Below are 16,804 nucleotides of genomic sequence, written 5' to 3' on the forward strand. Positions count from 1 at the left end.
AGATCTTAGGTTAAGAAAATCGGTTGAGTGATCTCTGCGAAAATCGAGTGCACTTTTTTTTTCTTTTTTTCACATTTTACCCCGTTGCCCGATCAGATGGTAATAACAGAATTATAACAACTGGAATAATTTATTTCAAAAATATTTTGTAACAAATTTTGAAATATTTTTGGCTGATAAGCTGCTAAAATAACAAAAATCATAACAAAAAAGACTCTAGCGGGAACAAAATCATAACAGATTTCGAAACGTTTGTATAATAACTATTATTGAATTTGATATAACTAATAAATTGATATTGTAATAATTTAGATAGCAAATTTAACACAGAAAAATTATATCACAGAAAATGAATAATTTATTTAGTGATTTGGTTTCTTTTTTTAGTTCTTTGAAATTCTGATCATCATATTTCGATATGAAGCAACGGAAGAACTTATTTCTACAATTAATTAATTTTATCATGAGTCTAGCAAATGAAAATAAAACATCATAACTGATTTTGTTATTATTTTGTTATCATAAATTTTAACTTTTAACTGTTTTCATTTGTTAGATATCTCAAAATAACACAAATTGTTATACATATCAACTGTTGATATACTTGTGTTATGATTTTGTTATGTGCGTCTGATCGGGTACTCCCGAACCGGAAGTTCGATCCGGGTAATTCAATAGCACCCTATGGGACCAAGACACCTTTCATTTGAATCTAAGTTTGTGAACCGGAAGCCGTACCCAGATGAAATTTAGTAGGATTATATGGGGTTGTATAACCTTTTATTTGAACCTACGCTTGTGAAAATTGGATTAGGGATCTGTGAGAAGTAAAATTCAATAGCAGCCTATGTGACCAAGACACCTTTCACTTGAATCTAAGTTTGTGAAACTTCGGTCCATCCATCTCCGAGAAAATCGAGTGCACATTTTTGTTACATACACACACATACAGACACACACACGCACACACAGACATTTGCTCAGTTCATCAAGCTGAGTCGAATAGTATATGACATGACCGTAAATAGAAGTCATATTTCTCCAAATGGGTCTCACTCAGCGATGGTTTAACCGATTTTCACAAACTTAGATTCAAATGAACGGAATTCCTAAATTTTATCCGGATCCTACTTCCGGCTCCGGAATTATAGGGTGAAGTGTGTTTAAAATTTTATACCATCACCTAAAGGGGAGAAACAAAATACGTAAAAAATCAAAATCGACATCAAAACTACTTCAATCGGTAGTCATTATTAGTAGACGGCCAAACAAAGCGATTCCGGTTATTTCGTCAAGAATCCAAAAAAAAATTTTGAAGATTACCACAGATAGTATGACTGATATGAGAAAGGCATCATTACATCACTCGGTGGATTAAAACAGGTTTTTTTTTCATATCATACCACGAAAAACGGTAACTCACAAGGAAACCCGAATAAAAAATATTGTAGAAAAACAATACGATTTGCTATTACAAAACCTGCCACAACTATGCTTTGACCGTTGAAAAATATTTTAATGTATTGTTAAACACTATTCAATTAACTGTGAAAATGCTTTTTACAATAGAATGTATAGGTGGTTAAGTATCGTAACAATTCAAATCATAAAGTTTTCTCATACATTTTTTTCTTGGAAAACAATAAAATGTACAGTTTGCATGTTGTTTGAAACAGCACGTGTACAATAAATTCAATTGTAGAATCGTAGAAACAATATATTGAATCGTTGGAAATGAAAAAAGTCTTGTCAAGATACAATAAAATGTATTGTAACCCATATATCTAATTGTGAATCAATTGTTTATGCTGTACAATCAATGGTTTATTTTTTTACGGGAACTAATGAATATTAATGACAGTTGGAGAGCCCGTAAAAAAATAAACCATTGATTTTACAGCATAAACAATTGATTCGCAATTAGATATATGGGTTACAATACATTTTATTGTATCTTGACAAGATTTTTTTCATTTCCAACGATTCAATGTATTGTTCCTACGATTCTACAATTGAATTTATTGTACACGTGATGTTTTAAACAATATGGAAACTGTACATTTGATTGTTTTCCAAGAAAACATGTATGAGAAAACTTCATGATTTGAATTGTTACGATACTTAACAACCTATACATTCTATTGTAAAAAGCATTTCCACAATTGATTGAATAGTGTATAACAATACATTAAAATATTTTTCAATGGTCAAAGCAAAATTGTGGCAGGTTTTGTAACAGCAAATCATATTGTTTTTCAACAATATTTTTTATTCGGGAGGTGCCCGAATAAAAAATATAGTAGAAAAACAATACGATTTGCTGTTCCAAAACCTTCCACAATTTTGCTTTGACCATTGAACAAAATTTTAATGTATTGTTATACACTATTCAATTATACACTCTTCAATTATTTGTGAACATGCTTTTTACAATAGAATGTATAGGTTGTTAAGTATCGTAACAATTCAAATCATAAAATTTTCTCCTACATGTTTTCTTTAAAAACAATCAAACGTACAGTTTGCATATTGCTTGAAACACAAAAAGCCTTCCCGTAAAAAAATAAACCATTAATTTTACAACAAAAACAATTGATTCACAATTAAATCTATAGCTTACAATCTATTTGATAATATCTTGACAAAATATTTTTTATTTCAAACGAATCGAAGATTATTGTTTCTTCGATTCTACAATTGAATTTATTGTACACGTGGTGTTTCAAACCATATGCAAACTGTACATTTGAGTGTTTTCCAAGAAAACATGCATGAGAAAATTTTATGATTTGAATTGTTACGATACTTAACAACCTATACATGCTATTGTAAAAAGCATGTTCACAATTAATTGAATGGTGTATAACAATACACAAAATTTTTTTCAATGATCAAAGCAAAATTGTGAAAGGTTTTGTAACAGCATATCGTATTGTTTTTCTACAATATTTTTTATTCGAGTTGGTATTACATTCCTGTAGTGGAATTTGACCTTCTGTTTCAACAGACTTCGCAGTCGATTCAGAGTGTACAGAACCATTGCATGGCTGGTGCTACGATTCTACTGACACTACGAATCCTTCCAGGTCAAGGCTCGAACATACGACAACCACGGACACACAACGTGTACAATAAATTCAATTTTTTTCGGTATTTTAACGATATCAAACTAACTAGAGATTATAAGAGGAGAAAGAATATGAAATCATAGAGCCATAGTACTCAAGGAAGAGCAAGGATGTGAAGAATAAAGTGCGGAAAAGTGAGACGTGACAAGGGTCATTTAAGTAAGCAGAAGGCTTCTCGTATCTAAACTTTTACCTTCTACCAGAGGAGTCGAACTTAGGCATCTTAAAGATACGAGTCATCCGAGTCTCTGATATGTCAGAAAGTAAAGGCAAAGGTCGTTTGCCATTTACTGTCCGAACCGGCAAAAGTAAAGTTACGAGAAGTTGTCACATTCTGCCCACGACGGTTTCTCACACAATGTGTTTCATTGTGTTGATATTTTCTCATCTCTATACAGTTAGTTATAACACCGGAATGGAAGATTTGTCCGAAACTATTGCTTGAGTGCCTGGAGTTGTAGCGTATGGCTATGCGTCCCAGGGTGCAAGCGGCGCACGGACAGCGCTCCATTCATCGCTGTGTGTGATGGAATCCCATCAAATCTTTTTTACTTTTTACTTTTTTATTTATGACTTCTGGTCAGTCAGTAATTTTTTACTTTTTTCGGTATTTTAACGATATCAAACTAACTAGAGATTATAAGAGGAGAAAGAATATGAAATCATAGAGCCATAGTACTCAAGGAAGAGCAAGGATGTGAAGAATAAAGTGCGGAAAAGTGAGACGTGACAAGGGTCATTTAAGTAAGCAGAAGGCTTCTCGTATCTAAACTTTTACCTTCTACCAGAGGAGTCGAACTTAGGCATCTTAAAGATACGAGTCATCCGAGTCTCTGATATGTCAGAAAGTAAAGGCAAAGGTCGTTTGCCATTTACTGTCCGAACCGGCAAAAGTAAAGTTACGAGAAGTTGTCACATTCTGCCCACGACGGTTTCTCACACAATGTGTTTCATTGTGTTGATATTTTCTCATCTCTATACAGTTAGTTATAACACCGGAATGGAAGATTTGTCCGAAACTATTGCTTGAGTGCCTAGAGTTGTAGCGTATGGCTATGCGTCCCAGGGTGCAAGCGGCGCACGGACAGCGCTCCATTCATCGCTGTGTGTGATGGAATCCCATCAAATCTTTTTTACTTTTTACTTTTTTATTTATGACTTCTGGTCAGTCAGTAATTTTTTACTTTTTTTCGGTATTTTAACGATATCAAACTAACTAGAGATTATAAGAGGAGAAAGAATATGAAATCATAGAGCCATAGTACTCAAGGAAGAGCAAGGATGTGAAGAATAAAGTGCGGAAAAGTGAGACGTGACAAGGGTCATTTAAGTAAGCAGAAGGCTTCTCGTATCTAAACTTTTACCTTCTACCAGAGGAGTCGAACTTAGGCATCTTAAAGATACGAGTCATCCGAGTCTCTGATATGTCAGAAAGTAAAGGCAAAGGTCGTTTGCCATTTACTGTCCGAACCGGCAAAAGTAAAGTTACGAGAAGTTGTCACATTCTGCCCACGACGGTTTCTCACACAATGTGTTTCATTGTGTTGATATTTTCTCATCTCTATACAGTTAGTTATAACACCGGAATGGAAGATTTGTCCGAAACTATTGCTTGAGTGCCTGGAGTTGTAGCGTATGGCTATGCGTCCCAGGGTGCAAGCGGCGCACGGACAGCGCTCCATTCATCGCTGTGTGTGATGGAATCCCATCAAATCTTTTTTACTTTTTACTTTTTTATTTATGACTTCTGGTCAGTCAGTAATTTTTTACTTTTTTCGGTATTTTAACGATATCAAACTAACTAGAGATTATAAGAGGAGAAAGAATATGAAATCATAGAGCCATAGTACTCAAGGAAGAGCAAGGATGTGAAGAATAAAGTGCGGAAAAGTGAGACGTGACAAGGGTCATTTAAGTAAGCAGAAGGCTTCTCGTATCTAAACTTTTACCTTCTACCAGAGGAGTCGAACTTAGGCATCTTAAAGATACGAGTCATCCGAGTCTCTGATATGTCAGAAAGTAAAGGCAAAGGTCGTTTGCCATTTACTGTCCGAACCGGCAAAAGTAAAGTTACGAGAAGTTGTCACATTCTGCCCACGACGGTTTCTCACACAATGTGTTTCATTGTGTTGATATTTTCTCATCTCTATACAGTTAGTTATAACACCGGAATGGAAGATTTGTCCGAAACTATTGCTTGAGTGCCTGGAGTTGTAGCGTATGGCTATGCGTCCCAGGGTGCAAGCGGCGCACGGACAGCGCTCCATTCATCGCTGTGTGTGATGGAATCCCATCAAATCTTTTTTACTTTTTACTTTTTTATTTATGACTTCTGGTCAGTCAGTAATTTTTTACTTTTTTCGGTATTTTAACGATATCAAACTAACTAGAGATTATAAGAGGAGAAAGAATATGAAATCATAGAGCCATAGTACTCAAGGAAGAGCAAGGATGTGAAGAATAAAGTGCGGAAAAGTGAGACGTGACAAGGGTCATTTAAGTAAGCAGAAGGCTTCTCGTATCTAAACTTTTACCTTCTACCAGAGGAGTCGAACTTAGGCATCTTAAAGATACGAGTCATCCGAGTCTCTGATATGTCAGAAAGTAAAGGCAAAGGTCGTTTGCCATTTACTGTCCGAACCGGCAAAAGTAAAGTTACGAGAAGTTGTCACATTCTGCCCACGACGGTTTCTCACACAATGTGTTTCATTGTGTTGATATTTTCTCATCTCTATACAGTTAGTTATAACACCGGAATGGAAGATTTGTCCGAAACTATTGCTTGAGTGCCTAGAGTTGTAGCGTATGGCTATGCGTCCCAGGGTGCAAGCGGCGCACGGACAGCGCTCCATTCATCGCTGTGTGTGATGGAATCCCATCAAATCTTTTTTACTTTTTACTTTTTTATTTATGACTTCTGGTCAGTCAGTAATTTTTTACTTTTTTTCGGTATTTTAACGATATCAAACTAACTAGAGATTATAAGAGGAGAAAGAATATGAAATCATAGAGCCATAGTACTCAAGGAAGAGCAAGGATGTGAAGAATAAAGTGCGGAAAAGTGAGACGTGACAAGGGTCATTTAAGTAAGCAGAAGGCTTCTCGTATCTAAACTTTTACCTTCTACCAGAGGAGTCGAACTTAGGCATCTTAAAGATACGAGTCATCCGAGTCTCTGATATGTCAGAAAGTAAAGGCAAAGGTCGTTTGCCATTTACTGTCCGAACCGGCAAAAGTAAAGTTACGAGAAGTTGTCACATTCTGCCCACGACGGTTTCTCACACAATGTGTTTCATTGTGTTGATATTTTCTCATCTCTATACAGTTAGTTATAACACCGGAATGGAAGATTTGTCCGAAACTATTGCTTGAGTGCCTGGAGTTGTAGCGTATGGCTATGCGTCCCAGGGTGCAAGCGGCGCACGGACAGCGCTCCATTCATCGCTGTGTGTGATGGAATCCCATCAAATCTTTTTTACTTTTTACTTTTTTATTTATGACTTCTGGTCAGTCAGTAATTTTTTACTTTTTTCGGTATTTTAACGATATCAAACTAACTAGAGATTATAAGAGGAGAAAGAATATGAAATCATAGAGCCATAGTACTCAAGGAAGAGCAAGGATGTGAAGAATAAAGTGCGGAAAAGTGAGACGTGACAAGGGTCATTTAAGTAAGCAGAAGGCTTCTCGTATCTAAACTTTTACCTTCTACCAGAGGAGTCGAACTTAGGCATCTTAAAGATACGAGTCATCCGAGTCTCTGATATGTCAGAAAGTAAAGGCAAAGGTCGTTTGCCATTTACTGTCCGAACCGGCAAAAGTAAAGTTACGAGAAGTTGTCACATTCTGCCCACGACGGTTTCTCACACAATGTGTTTCATTGTGTTGATATTTTCTCATCTCTATACAGTTAGTTATAACACCGGAATGGAAGATTTGTCCGAAACTATTGCTTGAGTGCCTGGAGTTGTAGCGTATGGCTATGCGTCCCAGGGTGCAAGCGGCGCACGGACAGCGCTCCATTCATCGCTGTGTGTGATGGAATCCCATCAAATCTTTTTTACTTTTTACTTTTTTATTTATGACTTCTGGTCAGTCAGTAATTTTTTACTTTTTTCGGTATTTTAACGATATCAAACTAACTAGAGATTATAAGAGGAGAAAGAATATGAAATCATAGAGCCATAGTACTCAAGGAAGAGCAAGGATGTGAAGAATAAAGTGCGGAAAAGTGAGACGTGACAAGGGTCATTTAAGTAAGCAGAAGGCTTCTCGTATCTAAACTTTTACCTTCTACCAGAGGAGTCGAACTTAGGCATCTTAAAGATACGAGTCATCCGAGTCTCTGATATGTCAGAAAGTAAAGGCAAAGGTCGTTTGCCATTTACTGTCCGAACCGGCAAAAGTAAAGTTACGAGAAGTTGTCACATTCTGCCCACGACGGTTTCTCACACAATGTGTTTCATTGTGTTGATATTTTCTCATCTCTATACAGTTAGTTATAACACCGGAATGGAAGATTTGTCCGAAACTATTGCTTGAGTGCCTGGAGTTGTAGCGTATGGCTATGCGTCCCAGGGTGCAAGCGGCGCACGGACAGCGCTCCATTCATCGCTGTGTGTGATGGAATCCCATCAAATCTTTTTTACTTTTTACTTTTTTATTTATGACTTCTGGTCAGTCAGTAATTTTTTACTTTTTTCGGTATTTTAACGATATCAAACTAACTAGAGATTATAAGAGGAGAAAGAATATGAAATCATAGAGCCATAGTACTCAAGGAAGAGCAAGGATGTGAAGAATAAAGTGCGGAAAAGTGAGACGTGACAAGGGTCATTTAAGTAAGCAGAAGGCTTCTCGTATCTAAACTTTTACCTTCTACCAGAGGAGTCGAACTTAGGCATATTCTTTCTCCTCTTATAATCTCTAGTTAGTTTGATATCGTTAAAATACCGAAAAAAGTAAAAATTTACTGACTGACCAGAAGTCATAAATAAAAAAGTAAAAAGTAAAAAAGATTTGATGGGATTCCATCACACACAGCGATGAATGGAGCGCTGTCCGTGCGCCGCTTGCACCCTGGGACGCATAGCCATACGCTACAACTCCAGGCACTCAAGCAATAGTTTCGGACAAATCTTCCATTCCGGTGTTATAACTAACTGTATAGAGATGAGAAAATATCAACACAATGAAACACATTGTGTGAGAAACCGTCGTGGGCAGAATGTGACAACTTCTCGTAACTTTACTTTTGCCGGTTCGGACAGTAAATGGCAAACGACCTTTGCCTTTACTTTCTGACATATCAGAGACTCGGATGACTCGTATCTTTAAGATGCCTAAGTTCGACTCCTCTGGTAGAAGGTAAAAGTTTAGATACGAGAAGCCTTCTGCTTACTTAAATGACCCTTGTCACGTCTCACTTTTCCGCACTTTATTCTTCACATCCTTGCTCTTCCTTGAGTACTATGGCTCTATGATTTCATATTCTTTCTCCTCTTATAATCTCTAGTTAGTTTGATATCGTTAAAATACCGAAAAAAGTAAAAAATTACTGACTGACCAGAAGTCATAAATAAAAAAGTAAAAAATAAATTCAATTGTAGAATCGTAGAAACAATATACACTGAGGTCTTTTTTTATGCGGTCTTTTTTTATGCGGTTTTTTTTTACGCGACTTTTTTTATGCGAATTTTCAGAGTTATGCGGTTTTTTTTTATGCGAAGTTTCAGAGTTACGCGGTTTTTTTTTATGCGAATTTTCAGAGTTATGCGGTTTGCCCTTCTGCGGTCTTTTTTTATGCGAAGTTTCAGAGTTATGCGGTTTTTTTTTATGCGAATTTTCAGAGTTATGCGGTTTTTTTTATGCGAATTTTCAGAGTTATGCGGTTTTTTTATGCGGTTTTTTTTAATGCGGTACGTAAATTCGCATAAAAAAAGACTTCAGTGTATTGAATCGGAAATGAAAAAACCTGTTTTAATCCACCTAGTGGTGTAATGATGCCTTTCTCATATCAATCATACTATCATATATAATACTGTGGTATTCTTCAAAATTATTTTTCTTCGATTCTTAAAAGAATAACCGAAATAGATTTGTTTGACCGTCTACTGATAAAAACTATCAATTGGAAAAGATTTGAGGTCGATTTAGAAAACTTTTTACGGGTTTTCGCTCTTTTCAGTGATGGTATAAAATTTTTAACACACTTTACCCTATATTTCCGGACCCGAAAGTCGGATCCTGATGAAATTCAGGAATTACGTATGGAACCACAAGACCTTTCATTTGAATCTAAGTTTGTGAAAATCGGTTCAGCCATCTCCGAGAAAAGTTAGTGAAAAAAACGTTACATACACACATACGCACACACACACACACACACACACACACACACACACACACACACACACACACACACACACACACACACACACACACACACACACACACATACACACACACACACAGACATTTTGCGTACTTGACGAACTGAGTCGAATGGTATATAACACTCGGCCCTCCGGGCCTCGGTTCAAAAGTCGGTTTTCACAGTGATTGCATAACCTTTCTATATGAGAAAGGCAAAAAAAAAATTTCTTCGATTCTAAAAAAAATAACCGAAATCGGTTTGTTTGACCGTCTACTGATAAATACCATCAAATTGGAAAAGATTTGAGGTCGATTTAGAATTTTTTTTAAGGTTTTTACCCATTTTTAGTTATGGTATACAATTTTAAACAAACTTTACCCTATATTTCCGGATCCGGAAGTCGGATCCGCATGAAATTCAAGAATAACGCATGGGACTACAGGACCTTTTATTTGAACCTAAGTTTGTGAAAATCGGTCGCGCCATCTATGAGAAAAGTTAGAACACATATTTTCTTTTTTTTTTGCACATTTTACCCCACAACTCCCGAACCGGAAGTCGGATCCAAATAATATTCAGGAATTTTTTATGGGACCCCAAGACCTTTCATTTGAATCTAAGTTTGTGGAAATCGATTTGGCCATCTCTGAGAAAAGTTAGTGCACTTATTTTCACAATTTTTTGCACATTTCACCCCATAATTCCGGAACCGGAAGTCGGATCCAAATAATATTCAGGAATTTTGTATGGGACCACAAGACCTTTCATTTGAATCTAAGTTTGTGAAAATCGGTTCAGCCATCTCCGAGAAAACTTAGTGCAAAAAAACGTTACATACACACATACGCACATACACACACACATACACACACAGACATTTTGCGTACTCGACGAACTGAGTCGAATGGTATATGACACTCGGCCCTCGGTTAAAAAGTCGGTTTTCACAGTGATTGCATAACCTTTCTATATGAGAAAGGCAAAAATCTTGGCAAGATGCAATAAAACGTATTGTAACCCATAGATCTAATAGTGAATCAATTGTTTATGCCAGAAAATCAATGGTTTTTTTTTTTAAATCATTTATTTTACCCCGGCTTTAACCATTTTGGTCGTTCACCGGGGAGTTCATCAATGGTTTATTTTTTCACGGGTGATCTATAAAATTTTTTTGTTGATTTTCGAAAATCGGTGTTTTCATGGGAATAAATGTGTCCGAGCAATCAAGTATTATTTTTCAAGCTACGCTCATCGACGGAGTTCAGTCGAGCCTGGTTTTTAGTACTGAGAAATTTAAGGTAGTGTAAATTATTAAAAATAATAAATATCTCTAACGAACCTCATCTCACCAGTATCCTACTTCTCCTATTCGCATTACTGTAAACAACAGGAGATGACACGCCACTACTTTGCTGCAGACCAATTATAGATTTTCAGCTTGAATTATACAATTGCATTGTAAAATTTAAATATATTCCATTTAAAACTGATAACATCAATCTGATAACACCGACAATGATATGCAGATGGCGCATCGATCGGTTGACATACCTAAATTTTGGGCAGCAAATTCGTAGTTTTCATCGCTTGAACATTTTCGCGAATCAGCATTATTCAATTAATAGAACTTTTAACACTTTTCACAAATCAACACACACTTGCCACAACTGCACTATCAATCAAAATAACTGTTTCGACCAAATTGTTTACAATAATTTGTTTGATACACAGTGAAATTAGACTTTTTTGAGAGTTATATTTAGGCACCGCATCGAACTCCCAGTGCTGCCAACTCTCTCAGTTGGTCACTTTAGTGTGACATGGTACAAAAATTATGTATGTTTGTTTTCAAGATATAAATTGGGAATTGTAGCTGAAAGTTGAAGCTACACAACTGTATAAAATAATTGGATAAAACCCTAGGTGTAATGAGTGTTTTTTAATTTCTGTCCGATTTCGGCCCATAAAGACTGTCCCATAAAGTATGGACGCAACCAAAAATCGTTGCCATTTCGCAATGATTCAGAATCTGTCAACTTTAATGACTGCGTCCTATTGTTTACACTCTTCTCTAACCACTTGTGCAGTTGTTTATTCGTTCTCATTAGTTTGTTTGCGGACTGTCACTGAGAAAGATAGCAAAAATGGTAGGAAGAATAGAAGAAGCAGAAACAACCAAAACGTAGTCCGAAACAAGAAGCATCGATCAGGTCGAGGGTTCGAAAGCTGTACAATACGATTCTTGCTGGAAATTTGAACTGCATAATCATGGACGACGAAACCTACGTGAAACTCGATTACAAATCCTTGCCGGGACCACAATATTTTACGGTGCGAGAAGGGCAAGTGTTATACCAGTCCGAGACATCGATTGAAGTCGAAAAATTTGATAAGAAAGCTATGGTCTTGCAAGCAATTTGTAGCTGCGGTAAGATTTCGAATCCCTTCATCACCACTGCTTCAATGAACAGCGAAATATACATCACGGAATGTTTACAAAAACGACTTCTATCCATGATTCGAAGCAAAAAGGATCCTGTTGTCTTCTGGCCAGATCTTGCTTCTTGCCACTACTCGAAATCAACGATAGGTTGGTATACTACCAAAAATGTCACTTTCGTCCCAAAAGACATGAATCCACCAAATTGCCCACAACTTCGACCAATTGAAGAATTTTGGGAATTAACGAAGGCACATCTTAGGAAACATGTCTCGGAAGCCGAAACCATTCAATAGTTCGAAAAAGATTGGAAAAAAGTGTCAAAACTTGTCGCCAAGAAGTCTGTACGGAATTTAATGAGGAACGTTCGCAAGAAGGTGCGCTAGCTAGTCTACAATGGCTAAGTAGCAAATGTTGAGAAAAATATCGAATAAAATTTGAATATCTAACACTTGTGAATTATTTACAGCGAAATCAAAGTGCGTCCATACTTTCTGGCACAGCCTTTAGAGTGTCCGGTTTAGCCTTGCAATTTCTGAAATTTTAGACTTAGGGACGGTCACTTCATCGCGACTTTTTGCGGAAACTAATGCATATTTTTTTAAACCGCAAGTAGCAGAAGCTACACAACAGTATAGATCATTTAGGTAAAAACCTAGTTGAAACGAATGCTTTATACAATTTCCAAAAAATGGCCGGCTTAACCCCGGCCTCCCTTAAGTACACCTCGAACCGCACTCAGAAATAATTGTTGGAACATCTTCTGATTGGGGTGAAGGATTTATGGCCGCCATCCAGCCCCGATCTTAATCCGCTGGATGATACAGTATGGTGCATCATGAAGGCCAAGAACCGTTCCAAATGCCACCCGAGTACAGTAATCTAGAATCAATACTAGAATCATATTTCTACTTATTCAGTACAAATTGTTATAATTGTAAACAGTCTCATCAGGAACGAACCAAACGAAAATATTGCCAAACCCCCGTATTCAAGTATCATCTTTTATTGAGAAATAGTACACATGGGGAAGTACAGATCACAGCTGATTCGAAAGTTGGTTACACATAGCAATCGACAAAAAAAGAAGTCTAAATCCAGCAGGGACCCGCTAGCAAAGTCGAAAATGGAAATCGGGTTCAGTCTTTCGCATGGTTGGTCAAATCGTTGCGGATACGGTTTAATTGAATTTCTTCAGTTTGCTGTAACTGTAGCCATAGCCATGATAACCGCCTCCCAGTCCGCCCTCTTCCTGTCCACCGCCGCTGGCATGACCGATGTTCTTCACCTTGGCTTCGAATCCGTTCTTACCGTCGGCGTAGTACTCGACAATGCGCTTCGTTCCGTCGGCTTCATCCAGGGTGTACTCCCCCTTGACGACGTCACCGTCGCGCATTTCCCATTGGCTCTTGTGGTCTCCGGTTTTGTAATCCTTCACTCCGTACTCGTATTTGTACTTTGGATAGGAATAGTAATCCTCACCGCCCCCTCCGGAGGAGCCACCCTGCAATCCTCCGCCCAAACCGATGCCCTCTTCAAATCCGCCCTGTAATCGGTTCGACAGTGAATAGTGTGAGTTTAGTACAACTCTCAAGGTTGGACCAATTTTTGCATACCTGCGAACCGCCAAATCCTCCACCGATATCGCCGCCACCGCTACCTCCTCCTCCGATATACTTGTATGGAATATGTTTGACCTCACTGATAAAACCATGATGCTCGTATGCCAGGGCAGCACCCACAAGGGCCACAACAGCGATAGTTAAGCGAAACATTGTCTGACGACGGTTATCCACCTTGAATGGTTGCGGTTAGAATTTTCAAACGCTACTGATGTCCCTTCATTCACTAGACTGCACTATTTATACTAATGAATGCGGTTGTCCAAAGGTTGGCAGCGAACGTTCGGCTATTGTGCTGGGTGCATTCTTTCGAAGGTAAATCCACCCCTCAATTTTGTTTTTTGTTTGCATATGCATGCAGCCGGAAGTTTTGAGGGTTCAAGCATTTTCACAGAGCATAGCAGGATCAGTCTAGCTATGCATGCACTGTACGGACCATGACCGATTGAGGATGAGCCATCGATCGGTTTCGCTAGGGCTCATTATAGATTCATAAGTTCTCTCTCTCTCTATCGAAAAAGTTCTCGGTGATTTTGTTTTTTCTTTGCTGGTCGAACGACTGACTGATTGCGTTTTTTTTTTGGCGTGTAGCTAACAGAAATTCTGGTGCAGTTTTTGCTACCAACTTGGCTTCGATCCAACGCACCACCACGTTCGATTCCACAGTGAGCGCTAGCTTACTCAAGGGCATCAGGGGTTTTTTGTCAATCAAATGATCGGTTTCGATTGGTGTTGTTGCATTTCACCATGAATAGAAAAGTTTATTCCGCATGTATGATTGATTATTGCTTTCAGTTTTTTTGCCATAATTATTCCCAGAGAATATTCAGTAGTTGATTTCTGCAGAAGAAAAAATGTAATATTTGTTCTAACTCGATTTGGCAAACACATTTCACTTCTGTTGGTAGAGTATTTACTTTTTCTGTTGAAAGAACTAAGTTTCACACACGTTCGTCTGCCAGAGCAAAATTGTATTGGTACACGGAACGACCGAAATTAGTTCTGCGCCTAATTCGTATTACTGTTTTTGAATTAGTTGATTTTAACAACAGAATTTCTAAAATAACTTAAAAATTAGTTAAAATTGAGAATTTATTTTGCTGGAAAACACTCTTATATTTAGAGAATGTGTTTAGTTGGCGAATATCCTGGACACAAACCAGCAATATTTCAATCCAACACGAAATTCTCATTGACAACTAATTTTGTTATTAAAAACAGAAAATTTGTTTCTATTTATCTATCACCATTATTACTGAAGGACAGCACAAAGAAAACAAAAATTAAATTGGTCTTATTAACAAGTTTATTAGCCAAAAACTCATGAGAAGTGTCAAAGCAAAACAAACCATTAAAAAGCTAAAAAGGACAGTCTCGTTGAAACTGCTTGCAAATTGTTTAGATGTTTTTCGAATGTGTTACGATATATCCATATATAAATTTCTAAATCGATATGTAAAAATGACGTAAACTCTTAGTGGAAAGTGTATTTATTCAGAATTTGTGCGCATTTGAAGCGATTGTGCGTAATAATGTTTTTTACGCGGAACAGTGAAGTGAGTCTCGAATGTTGCACTCTAATTGTATATGTATTCGGTTTATGTTTTCCGAGTGCTTAAAGTTTTCAGTGAGATAGTCGATTTCGCGAAGTCGAATGAAGAAAACAGTGACTTAGAAGAAAAATTTTCAAAAATAAGTTGATGTTTTGTTTATGTCTTTTTCTCCAATACAACATCGTATTTATACCTGCCAATAAAGAAAAGACAACCGCGACTGAAATTTTTTTCGACAGTAGTGTGCCATCTAGTGGCTAGTAGCCATAACGGTGTTAACGTTTTTTCGGTGACAGAGCGCCATATAGCTGCAAATTGCAGAAACCAATTCAGCTATTTATGTTGGTTGAAAACAACGTTTTATTTCTCTAATTCAACTAAAAAATTGGTTGAATGGAAATGAAGTGTGCCTTAGCTAAGAAATGACAGCACGTTTAATTGGTGAATTCAACTAAAAAATAGCCCTTTCAACAATTATTTTATTATTATTAAGGGAAAAAAATTTAAAAAATCTAAATTAGCAAAAGTAAGATTTTTTTAGTTGTCTCAAAAAATAACTAAATAAAATCAGAAAATCAACTAATTTTTTCGCCAAAATGCTGATATCGGTCTTTCCGTGTACCATCTTTCAAAGAATTTTCTTAACTAAATAAAATGAAAACATTCGCGTACCTTAAGCATTTAGCATTTGAGTACATCAAGAAATTAATAACGGAAAAGGTGGCAAAATGTGGTTCGACTTGCTTCGAATTGTATGAATCTTTGCACACCTCTTCAGTATGGCAAACCATTTATTTGGTACGGATGGAAGTACCAATCTTAAGACGATTAAAGTGATTGATTGAAACAACCGTATTTAGATAGATATACCACTGTGAAAAAATAGTAAGACTTTGATCATAATTTTAAAAGTCTTTATTTATTCTTCCATATCTGTTTCGTCCCCCTCAAAGTAATCCACCCCGGCCCCAATACACTTGTGCTAACAATATTTTCCAATCCTCGAAGCAGTTGTTACACTCAATTTTCGGAATAGCCTACAATACGCGTAGCGATTCACGTTTGATGTCTTCAATTGACTCAAAACGACTTCCCCGAAGCGGTCGTTTGAGTTTGCTGAACAGCCAGAAGTAACACCGAGCTAAATCAGGCGAATACGGTGGTTGCAGAACGATATTGATTGAATTTTTTGCGAAAAAATCACGAAGAATCAATGCAGTATGCAACGGTGCATTATCGAGGTAAATAAACTTTTTACGAATTTGGAGTGCACCACACCTCGATAATAGAAGAAAACTGTCAACTTTGCCTTGATTTTTGACGTTCGTCGTCAACGCGTTCTTTGAACAACTTGTACCAATTAAAAACACTTCAAAAGTCTTACTACTTTTTGTCCACAGTAGTACACGTGGGTACGTGTCGGAAGTTATTTGGAATACGAAACCGGAGCGCCACCAAAGTTTAAGAAGAGGTCGCAAACGCAAGAAGAACTTGCAAAATAACTCGGAATTATTCAACGGCTGACTGAGTTTTGTCAACATTCTAAAGCAATGGGTATGACCCGAAAAATAGGCAATTGGATGCCGTAAGATTTGAAGCCAACGAAAGTTGAACGCCGTTTCTTCACGTGTAAACAACTGCTCCAACGGCACATGAGACAGGTTTTTTTGCCTTTTTCTATAGAA

The 16,804-nt window shown here is 37.1% G+C and overlaps 2 protein-coding genes across 11 annotated transcripts in view; both read right to left on the reverse strand.

Moving 5' to 3' along the window:
• LOC131439125 (protein alan shepard) overlaps positions 1-16,804 on the reverse strand; it is a 553,131-nt gene that overhangs the window by 512,392 nt on the left and 23,935 nt on the right. The window lies entirely within an intron of this gene.
• On the reverse strand, positions 11,335-14,560 carry LOC131439127 (adult-specific cuticular protein ACP-20-like). The gene is made up of 2 exons (XM_058609786.1): positions 13,561-14,560; positions 11,335-13,490 (listed from the first exon to the last, which is right to left on the reverse strand). Exons 1-2 carry the CDS (start codon positions 13,717-13,719, stop codon positions 13,125-13,127), a joined length of 525 nt encoding a protein of 174 aa, XP_058465769.1. The 5' UTR covers positions 13,720-14,560; the 3' UTR covers positions 11,335-13,124.

This window comes from Malaya genurostris, chromosome 3 (assembly GCF_030247185.1).
Source record: "Malaya genurostris strain Urasoe2022 chromosome 3, Malgen_1.1, whole genome shotgun sequence".
NCBI classification, from domain to species: Eukaryota; Metazoa; Arthropoda; class Insecta; order Diptera; family Culicidae; genus Malaya; species Malaya genurostris.

Coding starts and splice junctions, on each gene's coding strand:
- LOC131439127 (XM_058609786.1), bottom strand. CDS start 13,719: ATGTTTCGCTTAACTATCGCTGTTGTGGCCCTTGTGGGTGCTGCCCTG. Junction 13,491..13,560: donor GAGGATTTGGCGGTTCGCAG/GTATGCAAAAAT, acceptor AACCGATTACAG/GGCGGATTTGAAGAGGGCAT.